The sequence below is a fragment of the Esox lucius genome, chromosome 24 (genome assembly GCF_011004845.1).
Source record: "Esox lucius isolate fEsoLuc1 chromosome 24, fEsoLuc1.pri, whole genome shotgun sequence".
NCBI classification, from domain to species: Eukaryota; Metazoa; Chordata; class Actinopteri; order Esociformes; family Esocidae; genus Esox; species Esox lucius.
In genome coordinates this window covers 28,546,739-28,572,007 of record NC_047592.1, presented here as the reverse complement: position 1 = coordinate 28,572,007, position 25,269 = coordinate 28,546,739, and the positions used below count along the sequence as shown (strand labels likewise).

The 25,269-nt window shown below is 39.7% G+C and overlaps 1 protein-coding gene across 3 annotated transcripts; it reads left to right on the top strand.

Annotated features, from left to right (window-relative positions):
- Positions 1-737: 737 nt before the first annotated feature.
- krcp (kelch repeat-containing protein) lies at positions 738-24,787 on the top strand. 3 transcript variants are annotated; one of them, XM_010867441.3, is made up of 11 exons: positions 742-1,213; positions 6,228-6,389; positions 8,741-8,822; positions 11,690-11,978; positions 12,993-13,124; positions 16,677-16,864; positions 17,231-17,427; positions 17,990-18,081; positions 19,372-19,426; positions 22,664-22,761; positions 23,626-24,787. In XM_010867441.3, exons 1-11 carry the CDS (start codon positions 1,152-1,154, stop codon positions 23,859-23,861), a joined length of 1,593 nt encoding a protein of 530 aa, XP_010865743.2. In that variant the 5' UTR covers positions 742-1,151; the 3' UTR covers positions 23,862-24,787. The 3 variants fall into 3 exon arrangements, with proteins under 3 accessions (XP_010865744.2, XP_010865743.2, XP_010865745.2); XM_010867442.3 differs by lacking the exons at positions 22,664-22,761; positions 23,626-24,787 and adding an exon at positions 21,768-22,203 and having other exon boundaries at positions 738-1,213; XM_010867443.4 differs by lacking the exon at positions 742-1,213 and having other exon boundaries at positions 6,306-6,389; positions 8,726-8,822.
- Positions 24,788-25,269: the final 482 nt, after the last annotated feature.

The window sequence follows — 25,269 nt, the reverse complement described above, 5'->3', positions numbered from 1 at the left end:
TTCTTCATTGGACAGCGAAAACATGTCACCATGCCAACAAAGAGCCAATAAGGATGGGTTTTACTCACAAGAGTGAAAAGTAACCGCCCCTGTGGCGGGAATATCAAAACCGATGTTCGATCTTGATTCGGGGCTAATATTTTGTGGAAGCTTGAGGGTTGAGCAAATATTTGACCGCTGCAGTGTATTTCATGTATTTTGACTTATCAATTCATATTAATAAATCTTTGTGCTAAATTTCCATTTGGACCGGAGCCTCGTCCTTCTTCAGAAATTCTGATACACGTAACATTCTTAACAATGATTTGTTTTGTTTGTGTCGTCCTCTCTCTCTCTTTTAATCGGGGCTTAATGAATACTGAGATCTGAGAGGATTCAGAGAGCTATGACTATGATTTGTTTCGTGTTTGTCCTTTGTCTTCTCTTTTCCTCCCTCCTCTTTAGCCCCTCCTCTGTCTACTCTGTAGGTGTGACACTGGTTAGGAGAAATGTCTCCAGCTCCTTCCGATGGCTCTGCAAGACTTGTCTGCCCAAACGTCGCCTTAGTTAACATACCTTCGTTGGAGTTCTCCAGGGACTATTTCTACAACCTCCCTGCTTCGTTCTCCGACCATTCCCATACATCAGTGGCTGTAACTGAATATTCAGGAACCCCCATATTAACTGACCAATAGCGAACATCAGTGGGCGTAACTTAATTTTCAGTGGGCTAACTTATTAAGTAACGCCGCGACTTGCGGTCTGCAGATGTATACCTTATTGCAATTGTGCTCTAAACCCACCCACCTAGCAACACTGAGCGCAGCAACGTTTCTTTGACGCCGGCTAAGTGTGGCGGTAATGGACCAATAGCGTTGGATGCCAACCGCGGTTAAACCCCACAGAAGTACGCCGGCTACGTGCTACGTATGTTATTTACCCAACCGAAGCAACTGAACCAGCCGTACGATTGGCTAACACGTAGTTAAACGTGAGAACTGGCGCGGGTTTTGTAATTTAGCAACGGTGTCGGGAAATGAGCAGTCGATTACTATGGTATTTCTATAATTTGTTTATGAAATTGAATCAGGTTAGCTATTTAAATGCTTTGTGTTCATTTGCAATTCTGAAAACATTTGTGATCAAATTTGTCTGGACTGGAGACAAACAACATGGATGATTTCGGGGTCTATGTGATTTTGGGAGAGAATGATGCGCCTCGAAAGCTTCTATGGTAAGTTGGCTAACGGGTTAACCATGCATTGTTAGTTTTAACTACACTAGTACATATACAGGAGTGATTCTTCAAAGTCTATTACTTTTAATGTTATCGATTAATAACATCATATTTAATTATTGTTTTTATCAATACGTAACTTCGGTTGGCATCTGCGGAGAAACGCTACAGTACTGGCTTAACGAGTACGTAGTGTACTGTACATATGACTCATTCTCAACGTTGCACATTATTGGCAATGATTTATTTTACATAACCTGTTATTAAGTGACATAAAATAAATACGACACCAGATAATGTCAGGTTAAAGTAAACGCTTTCCTTTGATATTTGCTTGTAATTTGTTTCAAGCAGTAGACGAATTTGCCCATGTAACAACTGAAGTAGGTAGTTACGGACCACCTAGCTAGCTGCTAATTATGTTTGCAAACTTATATTAACTTTAAAGTAATGTTTAACGTTTGCTACAATAACCAGTTACCAGTTAAATACGGTACATTGACCGGGGTAAACAGGAGCTAGAGTTATCGCTCCCCTCAACTCGTAATATACTAAACTCAACTAGGGATAATAAACTACATGGTCGGAGGTATTAGACAAAATCAACATTAATGAGTCAGCGTCTTATGAGCAACATTAAAGAAACACTTCCGGGTCACGAAAATCTGGAATTTTTCTAAATAAGGGACCGACGAATTACTTAAAACTGATTTTGAGTTTATTAATTGTTTGAGAACATGTACCTCTCAAAACGTTACCAACAATTAAAATATGATCATATTTAAGAGTAATTTCGATAAAAAGTGGGTGTTAAAACACGTTCCAAGGGTAAAATTCAGACGATGCCAACGACAGAATATGGAATACATATTGCCTCATAGCTCAAACTATTGAATATTCCAAAGAGAATGCAGTGTAGGAAATGTCCAGGAGAATGTGTAGAGTAAGACCAACCTGTCTACTCATGGGGAACGGTGTGCTACATCTAGCAACACAATATTTCCACACCTTCTTTTTCCACAATGCAACTTAATGGATATGAAATACATATTGACTCATACAGAAAAAACTATTCTATACGTTCTTGTGATCATTTTGAACCCACGGGGTGAGATCTTGCATGGAGCCCCGGATCGAGGGAAATTATCAGTGGTCTTGTATGTCTTCCATTTTCTTATAATTGCTCCCACGGTTGATTTTTACCTATTGCAGATTTAGTCTTCCCAGCCTGGTGCAGGTCTACAATTTTGTTTCTGGTGTCCTTTGACAGCTCTTTGGTCTTGGCCATAGTGGAGTTTGGAGTGTGACTGTTTGAGGTTGTGGACAGGTGTCTTTTATACTGATAACAAGTTCAAACAGGTGACATTAATACAGGTAATGAGACAGAGGAGCCTCTTAAAGAAGTTACAGGTCTGTGAGAGCCAGAAATATTGCTTGTTTGTGTGACCAAATACTTATTTTACAGAGGAATTTACCAATAAATTCATAAAAAATCCTACAATGTAATTTTCTGTATTTGTTTTTTCTCGTTCTGTCTCTCATAGTTGAAGTGTACCTATGATGAAAATTACAGGCCTCTCATCTTTCTAAGTTGGAGAACTTGCACAATTGGTGGCTGACTAAATACTTTTTTGCACCACTGTAATTACATGTTGGTGTTTTCAGTAGTAAAGACATTTGGTACTGTTCTGATGGAGCTAAAAACTGGAACAACAACAACATTTCTTACAGAGAAAGTATGCAAACATACCCTTTCTTTTCAGTATCACATTCACACATTAAACATACATTTTATATTTTTACAGATAAAATCCTACATCTACATCTCCAAAGGTGATACAGCAGGCTAATGGCCAGTTAATATAAGAAATTGACAACTACATTAGATCATTGGCTGAATTGTTAGGTAATCACCAAGTGGTGATAATCACCTCCATTAACAAAAGGAATAATGGATCTAAAGGCTATTCAGCAATTTGGAATGTGGCCAATGGTATGGGTGGAGTAAAATGGCAGCAACAATTGCAAATACACAGTGCCCCTTGATTTCTTTGCATATAATTACTCTATCCACTCTCCTGAACATTTCCTACAATACATTCACTGCGGCATATAGAACAGATTACTTTTTATAGTCCAATATATATTTCATATCCATTGGCCACAATGTAACTCAATGGGGTGGGCGGAGTAAAACACCAGCAACAATTGCAAATACACAGTGACCCTTGATTTCTTTGCATATTTACTCTATAGAGTCTCCTTGACATTTCCTACAATACATTCACTGCGGTATATAGAACAATATTTTTTGTACAGGGCAAAATGTATTTCATATCCATTGAGTTACATTGTGGCCAATGGGATCTAGGATGGTTGGAGTAAAATGCCAGCAACAATTGCAAATACCCAGTGCCCCTTGATTTCTTTGCATTTAATTATTATATCCACTCCCCTGAACGTTTTACTGTGGACTTCTATTTTGAAGGCAAAATCCAAAAACTGGAAATCTTATTGTTGCCATGGAATCTGTAATGTTGCCAGCATGATGCTAATCATTAATGACTAGTCTGCTAATGGCCGGCTAACTTGCTACTTGGAAAATGTGTAGGCTACGCTCACATTTCTGAAAATACAGTAAAAATAACTGATCATGAAAAGCATGTAGTAGGTCTCTATATTTTCTCTACATTTATTTATTCTGTATGGCATAGTACTATTTCTGACTGCTTAAAAAGGAGATCAAGTTTCAAGTTTTATTTGTCAAATGCACTGAACAACACAGCGTCATCCTGCACAATGAAATTCTTCTGATATGGCAGCCTACAACTACGTAGTGAGAGTTAAGAGTATATGAGCAGAAATAGAGCTCGCTTAATAATAATAAAATAAAGCAACAATATCCATAACACTGTACACTAGTAGCAGTTTAATAATAATGATGTAAACTTAGCAGCAATCTGGGTAGTATTATTGATATAGCAACAATCTGGTTGGTATTATTGAACATTTCGATATGGCAGGTATGGCAGTAATATAGTTAAGTGTGAACTAGCAGCAGTTGGTAGAGTTATTGAATATTATAGATGCATATGAGTGCCATAAGCTTATGAATGGTGGCATAGCACACTACAACTACATAGTGAGAATTAGGAAGAAAAAATATAGCAAGAGGATAAAGCAGTAATGTATATTACACTGTACATAGCAGCAGTTTAAATAGAGTACTGTAAACTAGCAGCAATATTGGTTGTAGTATTGAATATTGTTGATATGGCAAGTATGCAGTAATATACATAAAAAATAAAAACTAGTATCAATTTTGAAAGAGTAGGGTGGGGGAGTATGAACAGTATGGTAGAAGCATTGAGCATTATAGATACATTAGTGTAATATGCTTATGAATTGTACATGCAAAGGAATATTCTAATGCCCATTAAAAGATCATATTACAAACTAATATTTTTAACATGCATTTACACTTACAGAGCCAGGTTCATAACTTTTTGCTGTTATTGTTAATGGCTGTAAAGGATCTTGTGTAGGGCTTGACTAACTTTTAAAGTTTCACTGGTGCCAACAGCACAGAATTTGGTCGCATCCCCGAAAAATTATAATTCGAAAAGGAGAATATAATAATTTGAGTAAAATAAATATTTGGCATGAGAATGCAATCATGGCTTCACATAGTTGCCAAGAACAAGTTATCTATAGCAACAATCTTGTAGAGAACATTATAATTTATTAGATATTAGATTTTTATTGGTATAATTTAGCAATTACAATCTTACATTTTAAGGTTAATTCTCTTGTGCTTTGTCATGCTAGATTTCAACATGGCAAATATGGACCTCTAATGGGAACTTCAAATCTTTGACTGTTATTGAATGTTTTTGAAAGATTTTATTCATTCAAGTCTGTACTGCCCAGCGCTGAAAACCTAAGCCACTATTCAACATTCAGGGGGTGTCCGAAGTAATGAAAACACCTAACAATATATTAACATCAAACACCTAGCTACAGTAGTAATGAGTAATGCTGTCATACGAGTCCTGAAAACATCCCATGATTTTCTAATTGGTTGACACTGAATAATTTAGCAGTTTTTGTAACCGATTTTCACATTTCCATTAACCTAATATGATTTCTGCTACTCTGTCTGTAATAGTGATTTAGTTAATTCAAGTCATTTAAGTCATTTTCCATATGGTATTTCTGTTATTTTGTCCACAACCTCTACAAGCTTGTACAGAATAGAATATTGCTGATGTTTTAGATTTGTAAGCATGTGGCGTAAATGAGCTACATTTATCATTACTAAGTATACAGAAAAGAGTATTTCTAAATGTATTTTAAATTAGTTCTAGTTGCAGCTTCAACACAATTACACTGAAGTATTTTGCTTGACAGCTGCAAGGGTGATTTACAAAAACTGCAAGGGTCATTTACAAAAACTGCAGGGCATTTCTAAAATCATCAAACTCAGCATCACTATTAAGCAACCCACATGCTTCTTTGTTTTGGTTGCTAATTTGGTTTTGAATGTGTGAAAATAAGTGTTGGCTTTCATACTCACTCAAACACTGTTCACTCAAAACTAAAACAGGAAAGTTTAAATATTACTCGCACCAACACCTGAAGGAAAACTATGACACAAATCGCCATAAAATGTTGTTGTAATCACATACGTGGGTGGAATGATGAAACTAATGAAAATGAAACCATAATAAAGCATTTGAGCTTCCCACCAGGTGTTCCCGGTTCCCCATTAGCCTCTGTATATTTTACCCTGTTCTTTGTTATGGCAGTTGCCCTAGCAAATTTACTTAAGACTGTTAAAAACTAGTTGTTTTTGCGATCTTAAAATGTAATTCCATTACCATGCAAACTGCTGCAGGTGTAGTCAAAGCAAGCTTTTGGTCTCTGTACCTCAAACATGTTTTTTTGGCTATGTGCAGCATAAAACTATTATTGGCCAATTAACTATATAATCATCTGCTTTTCATTACAGTGCAAATGGGGCAACACAGTTTTCAGTTGCCGTGCCTTCGAGTGCCCAGCAAGTGATACTGTTTTCCAGGGGTCCGTGGGGAGACAGGATCTCTGTCAATGCTGAACTCAGCAATGCTAACAGGGTTGCAGTCACCAAAGGAAAACTGACACCTTGCAATAGGTATGTTCTCATCTCTTAACGGACAGATCACCATCTCACACACACACACACACAACCGTTTAAATGTTTGTGTTAGCACCGCTGAAAACTGTTGTGCTATTTAAAGAAGCAATAAAACAACAGGTCCCGCATTCGCCTCTCATTACTGATAAACATTATGCATGAGGACAGACAAAAGCTTCGCTAGCTACAACCTTCTGTAGCTATGTAATTGGAAGCCTAAAATAAAACCGTTCTGGTGAATATTAGGATTTGTTCAGGACAGACAAACACTTTGCTGGCTACTATATTCTCTCGTGTTTTCACTTGACGAAAGTCAGTTTTCGTCACAGAGCAGCAGGATCTTATGCTTGCAGCACTCACATTTTCTTTATCACAATAAAAGCAATCACTGAAATTTATAAGGAAATATAGTTAATCTAGTTTTTGAAAAAGAACAGACAAGAATAACATTGGAACGGACATTAAACATAAAATGTACAAACTAGATTAACTAAATTATCTTATGTAGTTCAATTATGGCTTTTATTTTGAAAATAAATTCTGAGTTAGCGCTGCTAGCATAATGTCCTGCTGCTAGAAGAATGGTAATGAAGCCTTGAATGGTCATCACTATTGTTAGTAATCGACCGTTTCGTATAGTGGTTTGGATAATAATAAGTATCGAATACCCGTTTGTCAAGGGAGAGAGAAATTATATTATTTATTGCAGCGTTAGAAAGTCTTGTTCATGAGGTTACGGACCTGGTCTTCCTTACACAACCTCAATCTCATCTCAGTCAATCTCTTCTCACTGTAATATTGGTTACCAGCTAGCCTATACATTAAGGGCGTTTCTACATAGCAAAGATCAGGTTTCCAAGACAGTAATCCCCATGCCATATGGTGATCGTAAACATTCCTATGCTCATTAGCACAACCTGTCTTTGTCTAATGGCCCGATGTGAAGTCTTACTGGCCCTGGGACAGTGGGCCAGTGTTAATGTTGGACAGATATTTTGGATGTCTGATAAAAATGTCACGGATAGGCCTGCAGTTCGGCTGGGGTTTACATTTCGTCATCCGACGGAGGACGTTTTCTTGGCAGACAGGGAAGCACATTAAAGTTGTTCTTAGTCGTTTTATTCTGGCGCTTTCTCAGAGGAGAGAATGATAATAGGCTGGAAATAATTGGCCTTTTTCATAATTTAAGACTGCATTCTTTCAGTGGATAGTCTGGGATTTTTTAAAAGTAAAATCAATACAGTACAAATCCAACTCAAGATGACCCTTACGAATTTTATTAGAATTTTTATTGTAGTTGACAATTTTCTTCTATTCTCTTACCAGGATTACTTTAATCTCTGCTCATATTCTTCCATTAAATACATCATGTTCTTGTGCATTTAAAAACCCATTACAATAAAATATAATCGAAGAAGGGTTTTGTTACAGTAATACAAGAAAATGGAAAACTGTGCAGGCAAATAATGCAACAACTTAAGATGAATGTTTCTCTGCATAAAATAGAGATATGTTTACATACATTACAAACAAGCCTTCCCATAGCCCCTTTGTTGTTGTATATTTTATTTCTCAGTGTTCTTTGTTTTGCTTGTTTTTGTAAAGCGTCTTTGGGTCATTGAAAAGCGCTATATAAATCCCATGTATTATTATTATTATTATTACATGTCAACTACAGATATGATTCTGTAGTTGACATCACAGAATTGCCTCAGGAACACTTCCGAAAACCATTGTCTGTGAACACTATGTTGCTGCATTCACAAATGCAAGTTAAAACTACCATGCAAAGAAGAAACCAAGATTCAGAACTGCTGTCGCTTTAAGATGGATTGAAGCAAAGTGGAAAACGGTCCCCTTGGTCTGCTAAATCAAAATGTGAATTTTTGGGGGGAATCATGGACGTCGCGTCCTGTGGACTAAAGACGAGAGGGACCAGTTGGCTTCTTATTAGTGTGCAGTTCAAAAGCCAACATCTGTGATGGTATGGTATTTTGACATGCAAAGACCCAAACAGTATTCCAAGTAGCTTCTACATAGGCAGGGGCTAAAGGGCATTCTAATAAATACTGAACACGCTGACATTTTCTTTGGCATGTCTTCATCACTAACACCAGTGTTGTTTTAACATTTTTGGGAAACCTTACATTTCTTATTTGTTGTAGACTTGATGTAGCTCACCCAATTCAGAGTCAGGGGCTCAATGACTAGTTGACATGGTGCGCTGGCACTGGAATAGATTAAATGCATGGAATGGATAAGGGTCCAAAAGGAGAATGGAAAATCCTGTAGCACGTAGTAATATAATGCTGAAGATGTTGTTTGATTCACAGTATCCTGTGATTTAGGTGCTTATCATGGGAGCAGTGGGAAGAGGAAAGCTGGACAGATGGAGTGATGTTGACAGTCACCTTGCTTGGAGGACACCTGGTAAGTGTATTGTTGGGGCGTGCAATGCTGGATAGAGGGATTGATGTTGACTTTCACTGGACACAAAGGGCCATAGATTATTAAGATGATCTCCAAAAATACTCTGCACATATGTTTGCCAGTTTTCCTTGCAGAGGTTAGTCCATCCATCATCTTCCGCTTATCCGGGGCCGGGTCGCGGGGGCAGCAGTCTAAGCAGAGATGCCCAGACTTCCCTCTCCCCAGACACTTCCTCTAGCTCTTCCGGGGGGACACCGGGGTGTTCCCAGGCCAGCCGGGAGACATAGTCCCTCCAGCGTGTCCTAGGTCTTCCCCGGGGTCTCCTCCCGGTGGGACGGGACCGGAACACCTTCCCAGGAAGGCGTTCCGGAGGCATCCGAAACAGATGCCCAAGCCACCTCAGCTGACCCCTCTCGATGTGGAGGAGCAGCGGCTCTACTCTGAGCTCCTCCCGGGTGGCCGAGCTTCTCACCCTATCTCTAAGGTATCGCCCAGCCACCCTGCGGAGAAAGCTCATTTCGGCCGCCTGTATCCGGGATCTTGTCCTTTCGGTCATGACCCAAAGCTCATGACCATAGGTGAGAGTAGGAACGTAGATTGACCGGTAAATCTTTCTTCACCACGACAGACCAATACATCGACTGCCTCGGATTTGGAGGTACTGATTCTCATCCCCACCGCTTCACACTCGGCTGCAAACCGTCCCAGTGCATGCTGAAGGTCCTGGTTTGAAGGGGCCAACACGACAACATCATCCGCAAAGAGCAGAGACGAAATCGTGTGGTCCCCAAACCTGACACCCTCTGGCCCCTGGCTGCGCATAGAAATTCTGTCCATAAAAATTACGAACAGAACCGGCGACAAAGGACAGCCCTGCCGGAGTCCAACATGCACTGGGAACAAGTCTGACTTACTGCCGGCAATGCGGACCAAGCTCCTGCTTCGGACGTACAGGGACCTGACAGCCCTTAGCAAAGGACCCAGGACCCCATATTCCCGAAGCACCCTCCACAGGATGCCGCGAGGGACACAGTCGAATGCCTTCTCCAAATCCACAAAACACAAGACAGCCCCACAACATCCAGAGACTTGAGGTACTCAGGGCAGATCTCATCCACCCCCGGTGCCTTGCCACCGAGGAGTTTCTTGACCACCTCTGTGACTTCAGCCTGGGTGATGGTTGAGTCCACCTCTGAGCCCTCATCCTCTGCATCCTCAATGGAAGACGTGACAGCGGGATTGAGGAGATCCTCGAAGTACTCCTTCCACCGCCCGACGACATCCCCAGTTGAGGTCAACAGCTGCCCACCTCTACTGTAAACAGCGTTGGTAGGGCACTGTTTCCCTCTCCTGAGGCACCGTACGGTTTGCCAGAATCTCTTCGAGGCCAGCCGATAGTCCTTCTCCATGGCCTCACCGAACTCCTCCCAGGCCCGAGTTTTTGCCTCCACAACCACCCGGGCTGCAGTCCGCTTGGCCTGTCGGTACCCATCAGCTGCCTCAGGAGTCCCACAAGCCAAGCAGGCCTGATAGGACTCCTTCTTCAGCTTGACGGCATCCCTTACTTCAGGTGTCCACCACCAGGTTCGGGGATTGCCACCTCGACAGGTACCGGAGACCTTACGGCCACAGCTCCGAGCGGCTGCTTCAACAATGGCGGTGGAGAACATGGTCCACTCGGACTCAATATCTCCAGCCTCCCTCGGGATCCAGTCGAAGCTCTGCCGGAGGTGGGAGTTAAAGATCTCTGACAGGAGACTCTGCCAGACATTCCCAGCAGACCCTTACAGTACGCTTGGGCCTGCAGAGTCTGTCCAGCTTCCTCCCCCCACCAGGTGGTCATCAGTTGACAGCTCCGCCCCCCCTCTCCCGAGTGTCCAAGACATACGGCCGCAGGTCAGATGAAACGACAACAAAGTCGATCATCGACCTGCGGCCTGGTGCCATGTGCACTGATGGACACCCTTATGCTTGAACATGGTGTTCGTTATGGACAAACTGTGACTAGCACAGAAGTCCAATAACTGAACACTGCTCGGGTTCAGATCAGGGGGGCCGTTCCTCCCAATCACGGCCCTCCGGGTGTCACTGTCGTTGCCCATGTGGGCGTTGAAGTCCCCCAGTAGAACGATAGAGTCCCCAGTCGGAGCACTTTCCAGCACCCCTCCCAGAGACTCCAAGAAGGTTGGGTGCTCTGCACTGCTGTTCGGCCCGTAGGCACAAAGAACAGTGAGAGCCCTATCCCCGACCCGTAGGCGCAGGGAAACGACCCTCTCGTTCACCGGAGTAAACTCCAGCACATGGCGGCAGAGCTGGGGAGCTATAAGCAAACCCACACCCGCCCTCCGCCTCTTTTTGTCTCCAATTGTTTATTTGTTCTATGCCTTAATTTCAGAGTACATTACACTGGGAATTTCAATAAAAACTGTAAAAAAATTCTAAAACTTTTGACCGTTAGTGTATATTCTCATCCTAGATCACTGTGATATACACTACCGTTCAAAAGTTGTTACGGCACTTTCCTTGTCCACAATGTCCTTGTTTTCGAAAGAATCAGTGTACACAATAGCTAATGTTGTTTACATATTTACATAGGCATACAGACCCATTATCAGCAACCATCCGTGCGGTGTTCCAATAATAACACATTGTTTGCTAATCTAGGTTTATTACTAATACAAGGACCCATTTTTGCTTGACAGCTCTACTTTTTACAATCAATGGCCAAAAATCCAAAAAATATTTTGTCTCCTCCCTTGCTGATCTCTCTCTCTCCCCCCTCTCTTTTTCCTTGATCCAATGTCTCCCTGGTGTCTTTCCTCCGCTTCTATCACCCCTTGTCCTTTACCTTTGCTCATTCATCCTAGATTCCTGTGGTTCCTCCAACTGTTAGGGAAACAAAGGGGAAGCGGAAGAGGGGACAAACAGAGAAAGAAGACAAGGGAGTTGAGGAACAAGGACAGGAGAATGTGTGTCCCAACGGAGCGTCACTTTCGTGTGAGATGTCTAATCCCCTCCGAAAAGTCAGAAGTCAGACAAAACCATTCCCCCAGGGTGAGTGGCAGGGTGGTGAAGGAGGTTCACCTTGCACTCCTAAGAGCGCTCCTCCCCAGAGAGGAAAGGGAAGACAGGCCAAGACACCCACCCCAAGGATGAGTGAGTTAACATGTATTTTATTTTTTATTATTCTTTTTTTTTGGGGTGTGAATACAACATCCTCATTTTGTATTTCCTTGTAATTTGGCTAATGTCTGTACTTTTTGCCGGACCACATGAGCGGAGCCGGCCAAGAAGAGCAAATATCTCTCTCTGAGTGAATGAGTGCCTGACTGACTGACTATCCATTGTTAATAGTGTAATTGTTAGAGGCACGCACTGCCACGTAGTCAACTGGGGTTTAATCCTCGCTATGGACAAAACAAATTAGGCATTAGGATTTGTTCAGGATAGATGAAAACTTTGCTGGCTACATGCTTCAATAGCTACATTATAGTAAGCCTAAAGTAAAACTGTTTATGGTTATATTGCGATGTACAAACTGCACTAACAACTAACATATTGCTCTCGATTTCTATTTACATAGTGTAGTTCACACAGCGTAGTGGTTAGCCATTTAATTGTCATTGTTTTCTAAGTAAGAAAAAAAGCCAGCCATGGAGTGATTGGAGTCATTGTTTTCATTACAGGTACTTTGTAACTATTTGCAAGCCATCTACAGTAATCTCTTTGGAATTTAACGCTTTGAATGTAGTTGAGGGGACCCTGTTATACCTGTTGTTGCTTTAGATGTCCGCTAATGTAGGGAACTAGTGGAGTTTTGACTAATTGTTCCAATAATTCGATAATACAGAAGTAAATAGACGCCACATCTCTACACATGTATCACGTGCAACACTACCTGCTGTATAAATAGTGGTACTAGTTGAAGACACTGTCTACCACAGAGGACCACAGATCAAATCTAGCCAGGGAAAACAACATTCATCCCTTTTAATCGCAGGCTGGCAGAACTAGGCTTGCCCTGTTCCTTTTCTTGTTTATTCACTTGTGGAGATCTATAAGTAATGTGAAGATTGTAAGAGGTGTGTAGACATTCACTAGTGAATGTGACTGACAGACATGTACCCCAGCCAACCAGTGTTTTGTCCCCACCCTTTTAATTCTCTGCAGCCCCACTGGTCAACCCATCGGGTCGCTGGGGTCAGAGCCTTTGTCCTATCGATTCCCAGATGGCTATTCTGATTGGAGGACAGGGATCCAGGATGCAGTTCTGTAAGGACCCTATGTGGAAGCTGTGCACTGGTGGGTTTCTTGTAATACCTAATCTTTTGAGTCACCTCAAAACCAAAAATATTGACATACAGCTCTGGAAGTAATTAAGAGACCACTGCAAAATGATCAGTTTCTCTGGTTTTACTATTCATAGCTATGTGTTTGAGTAAAATGAACAGTTTTGAAAACATTACTCCCAAATTCCAAATAAAAATATTGTGATTTAGAGTATTTATTTGTAGAAAACAGCTGGTCAAAATAACCAAAAAAATATGCATTGCATTATTTTAGGTCTGAATACAAAGATAACATTCATATTCATTTTTCATCAACAAAATACTAATGTTTTAACTTAGGAAGAGTTCAGAAATCAATATTTGGTGAAATAACCCTGATTTTTTTTTTTTTTATCACAGCTTTCATGTGTCTTGGCCACCAGTCTGTCACATTGCTGTTGGGTAACTTTATGCCACTCCTGGCACAAAAATTCAAATAGCTTGGCTTTGTTTGATGGCTTATGACCATCTATCTTCCCCTTCATCAAATTCCAGAGGTTTTCAATGGGGTTCAGGTCTGGAGATTGGACTGGCCATGACAGGGTCTTTATCTGGTGGTCCTCCATCCACATCTCCAGAGAAGATGACCTTACTACATTCCTCTTTTTTTCGAGCTTTACACAACTTCAGCCCTGCCACTAGGAGCCTGTTTCAAACCGTCCTCGCTGTGCACTTCACCCCAGCTGCTGTTTGCCATTCTTTTTGTAGGTCAATTGAGGTCATCCTACAGTTGTTGAGTGACATTCGAGTGAGTTGACGGTCATCTCGGTCAGTGGGCAGTTGTTTTCGCCCTCTGCCAGTCTGTAGCTTTGTTGTCCCCAATGTCTGTTGCTTGATCTTGTTCTTATGAACCGCAGTCTTTGAAATTTTCAGGATGGAAGCAACCTGACGCTCAATATATCCCTCTGCCATTAAAGCCAGAATTTAACCCTTCTTTTCCTCACTCAAAGCTGTTTTTTTCAACTCTTTTTTTTCATGCTGAATAGTTATTTTTTTTAATTCAAATTAACTTTGAGGTACTACTTGCACTGTTTTTTATTTTTTTTTATTGTATCAGAGTAAGCCAGATATCATTCTCTCATACATAGCAAAATGTATACAGTTGCATTCAGGGTTTTGTAGGTTACTTTTTCCATGTAATCTGTTACGGTTACAATTTACCATTACATTAGCATTGCATTAGAAGACAAATAGGAATAACCAATTGAAAACCTTTTGCGGGATCAATCAATGTTAGAGTTTACATAGCATTTTACCTTATGGGTTTTGCTGGAAAGGGTTCCTAAACCATTGCTTTCTACTTCAATATGATTGTGCTACATCTCTACAATACAAACTAAATGTCTGTCAGTTAGTCAGTCATTCCAATTAATCCAATGACCCTAGACCTTCCAGAATCAGACTTTTATCTGAACGTAACCCAAAATCTAAGGATGTGTTAACCTCTTCTGTTTGTGTTTTATTCATGTTTTTTATTGCTTCAAAAAATTGTTGAAAAATGTTCGGCAATTTCTCAAAGGGTATTGACATTATTGTAAATAAAAATCAAGATATCTGTAGCTTTTTGCACGTACACTACATCTGCAGTAGTCGGATCTTTTGCTCCACAACTACCAACATTGTCAAAACAATGCCTAGAAACCCTAGGCACGCGAATGCACATTCGCAATCATGAACAAACTCCCACACACACACATTTTACCCATGCAAATGTCACCTGTGATTATTAGGGCCACCAGCGATGGATTTTCAAAACGCAAATTAAAGAAACATACTGTGATTATACACCTGCACTCTTAGCTTAAATTTTATGTTGTCAGTAGCAAATGATAACCAATGAACGCAATTTTCTGAGATGCAAAGCAAGCAGAATCACATGGCCTACCTGTATGGAGTTGAGGTCGCTGCATCTAAACAACACCAAATAGGCCTGTTGCCTATCATTATTCTGAGAAAGATGCATTGATTAGAGATGACCAAATCACATTTTATATGGATCGGTTAATATCGTAGATATACTCTCTTAACCAACCAAAACCGGAGAAAATTAAACTAGCGCTTCATCGCTCACTAATCTGGTTATGCGCGCCCACATTTGCGCATAATGATGATCACACACAACTGAGGCGCACAATTGTTATTTGGGTTCAAATAACAATGTTTTGAAAACATTTTAAATAAACATGCGTCATAATTCGCGCACCGATTCTTTTTCAGTTGAAGTAATATTATTTTCTTTTCAAAAGTATCTGTAATCCGGTTAAAATATTTTAGTAGGTAATGTAACAGATTAGAGTTACTGTTTTTTTGTAATCCATTACATGTAATCCGTTACTCCCCAACTCAGGTTGCATTGTTTGCGTCTCATAAAGAATGAGTACCTGTGGTATACTGTACGCTTCCTTCAATACCAGTAACAACCTGTATTATGTATTTTTCTTGTACTTAAACTACTCTTCAAAACTGACTGGGGTCACTTTGATGTTTTTTGGCTATTAAAACAGGGTTCAACATTAACGATAGCCTGCAGGCCCAGGGCCAGTAAGACCTAATGTCGTGCCAGTAGACAAAGACTGTCAATTTCCCCATTTAAATTCATAGTATATTATTGAAACATTTGCTTGTCATTTTTGTCACTGTTCTCGCTTCGATTTTTCCTTGTTCTCACAGTAAAATGTGTCTGTGGTGCTTCCTTCTCCCCCACGGTTTGGTACAGGACCAGTATCATCATTTTGATCAATAATATTTGATGGCTCAACTGTATTGACCAATCATAGTTCATAATGCATTGTAGAGCAGGACCCAAATATGGTATCGTATTCACCCACACCTGTAAAACCACCAAAGAACGCCGGCTTAGCCGGACTCCTAGCGTGAGGCCATAGCAAATGAATGGAGTCGAACCTTCACTGAGCTTTTCGTGGCATAAATAAAGCTTATAATTCAATTTCCTCAGAATAGCCCTACAATTGGTTCTTAAGACGAAACTGAAAAAAGTTCTGATATAGAAAGTGAACATTTGATCCTCTATTGTATAAATTGATTACATTTGGGTAACCTGGAAGCATAAAAATAGTTTGCAAATGTTGTGCAGCTTGGAAAAAATATATACATTTTTGAGATGTTATGGAGTAGACAGGCTTAAATAAAAAATTTCATAGGGTAACAATGTGGCAGAAAGTGTTGCAAAATGAATTATTGAAAAAAATTGTAATGGCTAGATGACAATGAATTTAAAGGAAACTTCTAAGGAGCAGTTCAGTCAAGATACATATATGATCTTTGTATGACTTTGTCCTCCTTATACTAGTGGGGGCTGTATGCCTAACAGTAGTGGGGTTTGTTTTAATTTTCAATTAAAATGTTCAGAACCCGTTCTGAAGACAGGTTGGTGTGACATTGCTCAGTAGAATTGATAGGCAGAGCCAGGGTGAAAAAAATACCAAATTTCTTTAAAACTACGACACACAGCTCTGATGAGGTATTTTAAAAACATTTTTATCTTCCTCTGTTCACTCTATATTAGAGGACATGTCGTGGATGCCAGCAGAAACACTGGCAGAAGGCCCTACCCCAGAAGCTCGGATTGGACACACAGCAACCTACGATCCCGATTCCAAAAAAATCTTTGTATTCGGGGGTTCTAAAAACAACAAGTGGTTCAATGACGTTCACATCCTGGATACACAAAGCTGGAGGTGGAGCATGGTGGAGGTGACAGACAACACAAGCCCACACATTTGTTTTTCTGTGGGGTGATGGGACCTAACCCAGAAATCAGTGTTGCATTTTCCCTAGTGCTAACACTTTAACCAAACCGTAACCTCAACTTTACCTTAATGCAACCTAGCCATAACACCTAACTGGAAATACAGTATAACTTGTGATTTACCGTAATCCTTATGCCAAAACTGGAAATTGTATTTTCTCTAGTGGGAACCTTGCCAAAAACTTACAGGGATCCATTTCTCAGATTTTACTACCTGATACGCATATCTAATAATTCAGGACTGGATAGATTTAAGCGACAATCTGTGCAATTCTAATATGTTAAATGGTCTCTTTCCTCTCCCTCTCCAGGCCCAGGGCAAGGTTCCCTCATTAGCCTATCACAGCTGCAGTATGTTTAGGGGCGAACTATTTGTCCTTGGAGGGGTTTTCCCCCGCCCCCACCCTGAACCAGACGGCTGCAGTGACTCCCTCTACATTTTTGACCCACATCTCTCCATTTGGTACCAGCCCATCGTCACGGGAGATACACCCGCCCCCCGCTCAGGGTGAGATGGACCAATGATTCCAGCCATTCAATTTAGAGGGCACATCTTTGAGCTTTCTTTCAATCGCTGATTCAGACTGACTAGTCCCTAAACATGTCCTGTGAACTACTTTACTTATTATGTCAAACCTGAATGAAGTGTGCAAGATAGCATAAAGAGAATGGTACTCAGACTAATAGTTTGTTGATTTAGCCAAGCATTGCATAGCAATAGAATCTCTCATAGAAACTGGTCAGGGCATTACTAGTGATTTGATAAACATAATTTTGGTCAGTGTTTTCTTATTGATTTTTCTGTTCAAATTATTGTGTAATTCATGAAATTCAATATGAATTTGACAGATGGCTTGCTTTTGTTTTCTCATCACAATCATCATACGGCCCAGGATGAAATTTGTGTGTGTGGCACTTATTAGGATATATAACCTTCTGTTTTGTTCTTAAATGCTAAACAACTTCATTAATGGATATTCTCCAGCCCTCATTGAGTCAGTTGATGCATAATGCCCCAGAAATGTTCTTATAGGGAAAACTGATCTCTCTCCCTCTACTTTCCTCTCCAGTCATTCAGCCTGTGTAATCCAGGGGAAGATCTATGTGTTTGGAGGCTGGGACACACCCATCTGCTTCAATGACATATACATGCTAGACCTAGGTAACACATTTGTTTTTCCTCACTCATGCACACACACACAAAGGCTTGTTTCTCCAGCTGGTCTGTGCGAGGTGTGGTTTCTTCAACAGTTTTTATTTACTATTCCTCTTTTTTGCTGAAGAGCGAATCTCTTACTAAGTGACTGACTACCCCTTGTTAAATAGCGTAGTGGTTAGAGATGCAGCCCTACAACAAGTTCAAACCACGATTTAATCTTGTGACAGTTAAAACAAATTATGCATTAGGATTTGTTCCGGATAGATAAAAACTTCTGTGGTTACAACCTTCAGTAGCTGTGTTATAGTAAGCATAAAATAAAACTTCTCATGGTTATATTGCAACTATTTCTGTTGGATTTTCAAAGTACGCACCCATGCATGATTTTTGGGGTAATATAGGCTAGATAAAAACCCCTTGGGCAGTAAAAGAGTAAGGGTTTCCATGATTTTCTTGTCTTCTCACTTGATGAAAAAGTCAGTTATCGTCACCTATATTGATAGTTATTGTATCAATGTAATTCACGAAATAAAGAAGCTAACCTTTTTATTGCCATGAAATAGCTTTGGCTTTAAGTTCATAATGAGTCTCGCTACCAATCGCTAAAATCGTATGACTATTCCAAGTAGTAAGTTAGATACTTAGTAAGTTAGATAAGCAGTTAAAACGGCCATTGGCCAAAGCCATACATTTCATTGAGGCTATTTGTGGTGGAGGTAAACTTAATAAGAAACGTTAGTCAGTTTAACACAATGCTTAATGGTGTCCACCGAAATATTCAAACTTAGCGTGATGTTAATTCGTAACAAAATGATGTCGAGATGCTATACCGACACAGGGCATGTGTATACCATCATAGTGTAGTGGTCAAAGAGCCACTCGCATTGAAGACCCGTGTTCGAATCCAGTGACGGCAGAACTAAGCTTGCCTGGTTCCAATGTTTGAAGATGTACAACAAGGGTGGGCATGTCTGTTCTGCACTTGACGGAGCGAATTGATTATTTCAGTATCAGGTCGGTTAACAAAAACCTGCTGTCCTACAGGACCATGTTTGCTGGATTGTGCCTAACTGTTTTTGCTAATTATGCCAAATCACTAACCATATATTGAATAAACTAAAAGGATGCAATAGTCCAAAAAAGACTTGGACACCACTTCATTGTTTGTAGTTATATTGTATTTTAATTTTATGGATCCCAGGATTCCCAGGTAAACTATTATACATGTTCAACTACTGACTAGACAGTACTGGCTAAATTAATGAATTTGTTAATTTGTATTTACTTTTTCAGGACTGATGGAGTTTTCAACTGTACAGACCAATGGATCACCCCCATCTCCTCGCAGGTACAACATGGAATGTTATGTTATTTTATGTTTTAATAAATGTTTGCCTTTATACAGGGTTCCCGGGGCTCCTTAAGTCTTACTTGGTCTTCAAATAAAATTTGGGAAGTTAAGGTCATGAATTTTCTTAGATTTACTGTAAATTTGCAGTAGGTATTACATTTGCAGATGGTGCATTTAATGCAGATGGAAGGACTGCCATTAATATACAGTTAGGTCCTGAAATAATTGGATACTGACACAGGTTTTATTTTGGCTGTCTACCAAAATATATTCAAGTAACAGTTAAATAATAAATGTGGGCATAAAGTGCAGTATCTCACCTTTAATTTTAGGGTATTCATATTCATATCCATATTGGAGGAAGGGTTTAGGAATTACAGCTCTTTAATATGTAGCCCCCTCTTTTTCAAGGGTCCAAAAGTAATTGGACAATTGACTCAAAAGCTGTTTCATGGACCGGTGTGGGCTATTCCTTTGTTATTTATTCATCAATTAAGCAGGTGAAAGGTCTGGAGTTGATTCCAGGTGTGGCATTCGCATTTGGAAGCTGTTTCTGTGAAACCACAACAGTCAAAGGAGCTCTCAATGCAAGTGAAACAGGCCAGGCTTAGGCTGCAAAACATCAGAGAGATAGCAGGAGCATTAGGAGTGGCCAAATCAACAGTTTGTTAAATTCTGAGAAAAAAAGAATGCACTGGTGAGCTCTGCAACACAAAAAGGCCTGGACATCCACAGAAGACAACAGTGGTGGATGATTGTAGAATCCTTTCCATGGTAAATAAAACTCTCATCATAACATCCAGCCAAGTGAAGAACACTCTACAAGAAGCAGTCTACCATAAAGAGAAGCCTTCACGAGAGCAAATACAAAGGGTTCACCAGAAGGTAAAAACCATTCATAAGTCTCAAGAATAGAAAGGTCAGATTAGACTTTGCCTAAAAACATCAAAGAAAAGACAGTCCAGTTCTGGAACAGCATTCTTTGGACAGATGAAACTAAGATCAACATGTACCAGAATGATGGAAAGAAAAATGTATGGAGAGGGCTTGAAATGGCTCATGATCCGAAGCATACCAAAAATGTAAAACAAAGTGGAGGCAGTGTGATGGCATGGGCATGCATGGCTTCAAGTGGCACTGGTTCACTAGTGTTTATTGATGATGTGACAGGAGACGACAGAAACAGACAGATGAATTCTCTAATGTATAGGGATATATTGTTTGCTCAGATTCAGCCAAATTCCATGAAGTTGATTGGACAGCGCTTCACTTCACAGATGGACAAAACCCGAAACATTCTGCGAAAGCAACCCAGGAGTTTTTTAAGGCAAATAAGTGGAATATTCTGCAATGGCTGAGTCAATTACCTGATCTCTACTTGATCAAGCATGCATTTCACTTGCTGAAGACAAAACTTAAGGCAGAAAGACCCAGGAACAAACAAAAACTGAAGACGACGGCAGCAGTAAAAGTCTAGCAAAGCATGACAAAGGAGGAAACCAAGCATTTGGTTATGTCCATGCATTCCAGACTTCAAGCAGTCACTGCCTGCAAAGGATTCTCGACAAAGTAAAATTAACATTTTATTCATGATTGTGTTAATTTGTCTAATTACATTTGAGCCCCTGATATAAGGGTATGAAAATGGTTGCAATTCCTAATTGTTTCATACAATATTTTTGTTCATCGTCTGCCCTTCAATTGCATCTTTGTTTCATTTCATATCCATTGTGGTGGTGTACAGAGCCAAAATTATGATAATTGTGTCATTGTCCAAATATTTCTGGACCTAACTAAGATTTACGTTACATTAGCTAGCTACAGATGTTGATGTCTGGCTGCCTGTCATCTTTGTTGTCGTCAGTAGTTGCTAGATGGGGATCAGCCAAGATAGGGAGATAAGTTTCGGAGGTGGTTGGCGGCGGCAGAAAACAAGTAAGAGGCAAGGTGCAATTTGGTGGACTCAGACTGTGAAATCAAGACCGTTCAGCGTTGCCGTCAACCATTTACGTATGCTCTCTGTAATCAATGACTGCTGCTGCACTACTCTCATTGAGTCAGTTCCAGTGGCAGCATCCAACCTTCACGAAACACTGATGTCCAATTCTTGACAGCCAATGCGCATATTCATTCTGGTCTTGTGAAATGAACTAATTAGAAATAGATTTTTGGTGGCTGATTGGGAGTATTGACTCAATTCTTACAAAAAATGGTAACTCATATTGGCCTATTATGTAGAGAACAATTACAGATTTGCAGCATATGTTTATTTCAGCTCTTTGGGCTTTTGACATTACATTTGTCACCCTTTTTTCTGTACTGACTTTTTTTCTGGAAGATGCCACAGGTCAGATGACACACCAACCTTGCCATGGTATAAGTTGAACGATGGATCCAACTGAAGTATAGGTTGAAGATGATCATTAAAGTGGAGAAGTATAGGTTTTTTGGATGTCCCAATACACCCCTAATGAAGACATTACTATGAAGGAGCAACTTAATTGTGAAAAATGTAAACAAAGATATTTTAATTACCCATTATTAAACAAGAAACCAGGCAAGCCTAGTTCAGCCGGGTCTGCAATAAAAAGTGATGACTGCTGATGCCCGCCATGGATTCGAACCCGGGTCTCCCACATAGTCTCTTATCTTTATTCACCACGCCACAAAGGTATACATCTGCTGAGAGGCATTTCAACGTTAGATAATTAACATCACACCAAGTTTCAATATGTCGCTAGACACCATGAAGCATTGTGTTAAACTGAGTAATGTTTTTTTTATTAGGTTTACCTCCACCACATATAGCTTGTATGAACTGTATGGCTTTTGCCACTGGCTGTTTTAGCTGCTTATTAGCCATTTGTGAATGACATTTAACAAGGGGTGATTGGTTGGTCGGTCAGTCAATATGAGACATTCGCTCTTCTAGGCCGGTAAAACATCAGGTAAAACGACGTGTTGTTACACCGTTACAAAAATGTATACTAAAGTAGGACTCAAATTATTTTCTATCAAAGGAATTGTTTCAATGTTTTGGGTGTACAATTATTTGTTCGGGTCTTAAAAAGATCTTGATAAGCATTGAATTCGACTTGTGGTGCAAGAACCCTGTCATAACTATCTACTTATTGGTACAGTACTGTTTCCCACTATGAAACTATTAAAGAGCAGGTTCCATTATATGTTATTAAGCAGTTAATCTGTCTGTCTGTGCACACCCATTTGTTACAGCTGGCATGGTTGTGCGCTACTCTCTGATTCTACATTTGTGGTACATGGGGGTTACAACGGGAACCAGGCATTGAGCGACACTTTTACCTTCAACACAGGTCAGTCACACACATTTTTATTTCAACAATAGCACAAAGAAAGATCAATTATGTTTATTTGTTGAAGATCAGGAAAGAAGAACCTCTTGTTTTCACAAATGTATCCAGTTTTTACTTTGTTACTGGTGATTTATTTATTTTTTGCTTACTGGAGGAAAACCTAGTGCTAAACAACCTGCGATGGAGGTGTAATGCAGTAGCTTTGAATGCGTTACTGTCAGTGGCTAACAAGTTAGTGGCAGATTAAGTTTCATGCAAAAAGTTATGACAAGTGTGTTGTTTTTTGAGGATGACGTAAAACATTAGGGTAATTACATCGGTACAGGAGTATCCCTTGCTATATACCCCACACAGGGACCATAAACCAGTTCTCACTATAATAATAACAAAAATGCCATTTTGGTGTTTAGTACTAACACACACAGAGTTTTATTGTGCTTGTAGGACACAAACATTCCCATTGATTATAACTTGTACCCTAAATCTAACTCCAAAATAAACTATATGAGTGCCTGTGAAATGTACCTACAAGGTCAAAGTTTTCATACCATGATTGTAAAACCTATACACAGACACACACCAACTACTAGTGCTAAGCAATTATTGATTTTGTTTTTAACCTATCCTTTATGCCTAACCCTAAATCTAACCCATAATGCCTAGACCTAAAATTAACCACCTTTCTAACAATGCCAAATTCTAGGTTTCACCCCAAACCTGACCACCTAAGCCAGAAATCTATTTATTAGCGGAGACGAGCCAAAAATCATTTCTGGGACCAAAATGGCCCAACATTTTATACACACCTGGATCACCCACACCTCCGGAACAGACCTCTTAACAACATGTATTTGTGTGTTACAGACACAAACACCTGGGCTGAACTGGTTCACCCACAACTCACTGTGCCCAGAGCTGGACATTCCATCATCACCATGGGGCTAGCCAATCAAAACCCTTCCTCTGAGGATGACAACAACAACCAAAACTCAGACCACACCCCAAAAGCATTGCTGATATTCGGAGGTGGTGACAATGAGGGTAACTTCTATTCAGACTTGACAGCCTTGACTGTCACAGAACTGCTGGACCAGAAATAGCATCATTATTAAAATGATGCTATGGCCAAAGATCCAAACACAGGCCTATGGGTATAATACACAACATTTTATGAAAATCTCATTTTAATTAATTTGTTTTACAATATACAAATTCTAGCATTTATGCTTTCTTTACTAGAAAGAGTGGGAAAATATGGAGATAGTATTTTTAAACCCATGATGCAGCAGTACACATGACATGATAACCTTTTGATCATGTTTTTATTATTTTGTCTGTTTTGTTTTATTGGTATTTATGTACAGAGATGATGTTGCTTGTGTACAAGCAGGGTATGTGTGCATATGTATATATGTTGTCATTAATGAAGATCGAACCATCAACCATAGTACAATTCTACTCTGATTAATCTTGTGTAGATGGTTTGCTTACTATTTTGCTGTTCAATTCTAGAATGAGTTTGCAAAACAGCATCAGTGTTGGGAGAACAAAATTAGGAAGAATTCATAAAGCTATCCCAAGTTCTGGTCTCAGGTTCTAATGTGTTTTCACGTAATGATCCTACAATAGAAATTAAATTACTAGAATTGGAATGCTTTTTCAAGAAATGAGGCCCTATAGCAATTCTATTTCTAGAGCCTCAACTATAAGCAAATGTTGTCGTTGAGTCACCTATAGAGTAAAGACTCTGTGGTTCAAAATGAAATGCGTGTAATTATCTTGGTATGTTGTTAGACCAAGTATAAATCCACCTTTACTCTCTGGTAGTCAGGGGATTTGGTTTAAACCCAAATGCGTGCACAGATCAGGACCGTGTCCTATTAAGGGTAATGATTTAGGATCAGGTCCATATAAGCGTATTAATTATAATGCAATAAAATTGCACTTGACGCTTATACTATGATATTTTTTAAGTTGTTGGTTGTATTAAAGCTTTTATTCTGTGAATCACAATAGATGAGATCTTGGTGGTTTAGAATGTTTATTTTTTATTTTTTTTTACTTTCTTAATAAACAATCTTACAAAGAATACTTGGCTAGAAAATCGTCATTCAGGGACTGATTTAGGTCTATTCTCAATCAAAATTACATTTAACAGGGAATTTGTCCAATAGAAACTTTTTTTCGTTGCAAAATAGTTACACCCCAGTTATGCAAACCTACAGGCTAAATTTGGTAACTTCTAAAGTTATAGTTTATTTTGTGTATGCTTATCAGACTCAAGGTGGCAGTAGTGGCCATTGCATTAGATCAATAGCTAAGACTAGTCAATGGGTTGATTCTCCTTGTGCTTTCCTAGATTACGTGCATATTTCTCCTCACATTAACCCTGTTAGAGAAGATGCTCCAATATTGTTTCCCTGTTTTTATCCTACAACTGGTTTTGAGAGCGATAATGCAAGTATGTTTTGGTGTGTTTATATACAGGCTAATTTAGAAAAGAAACAT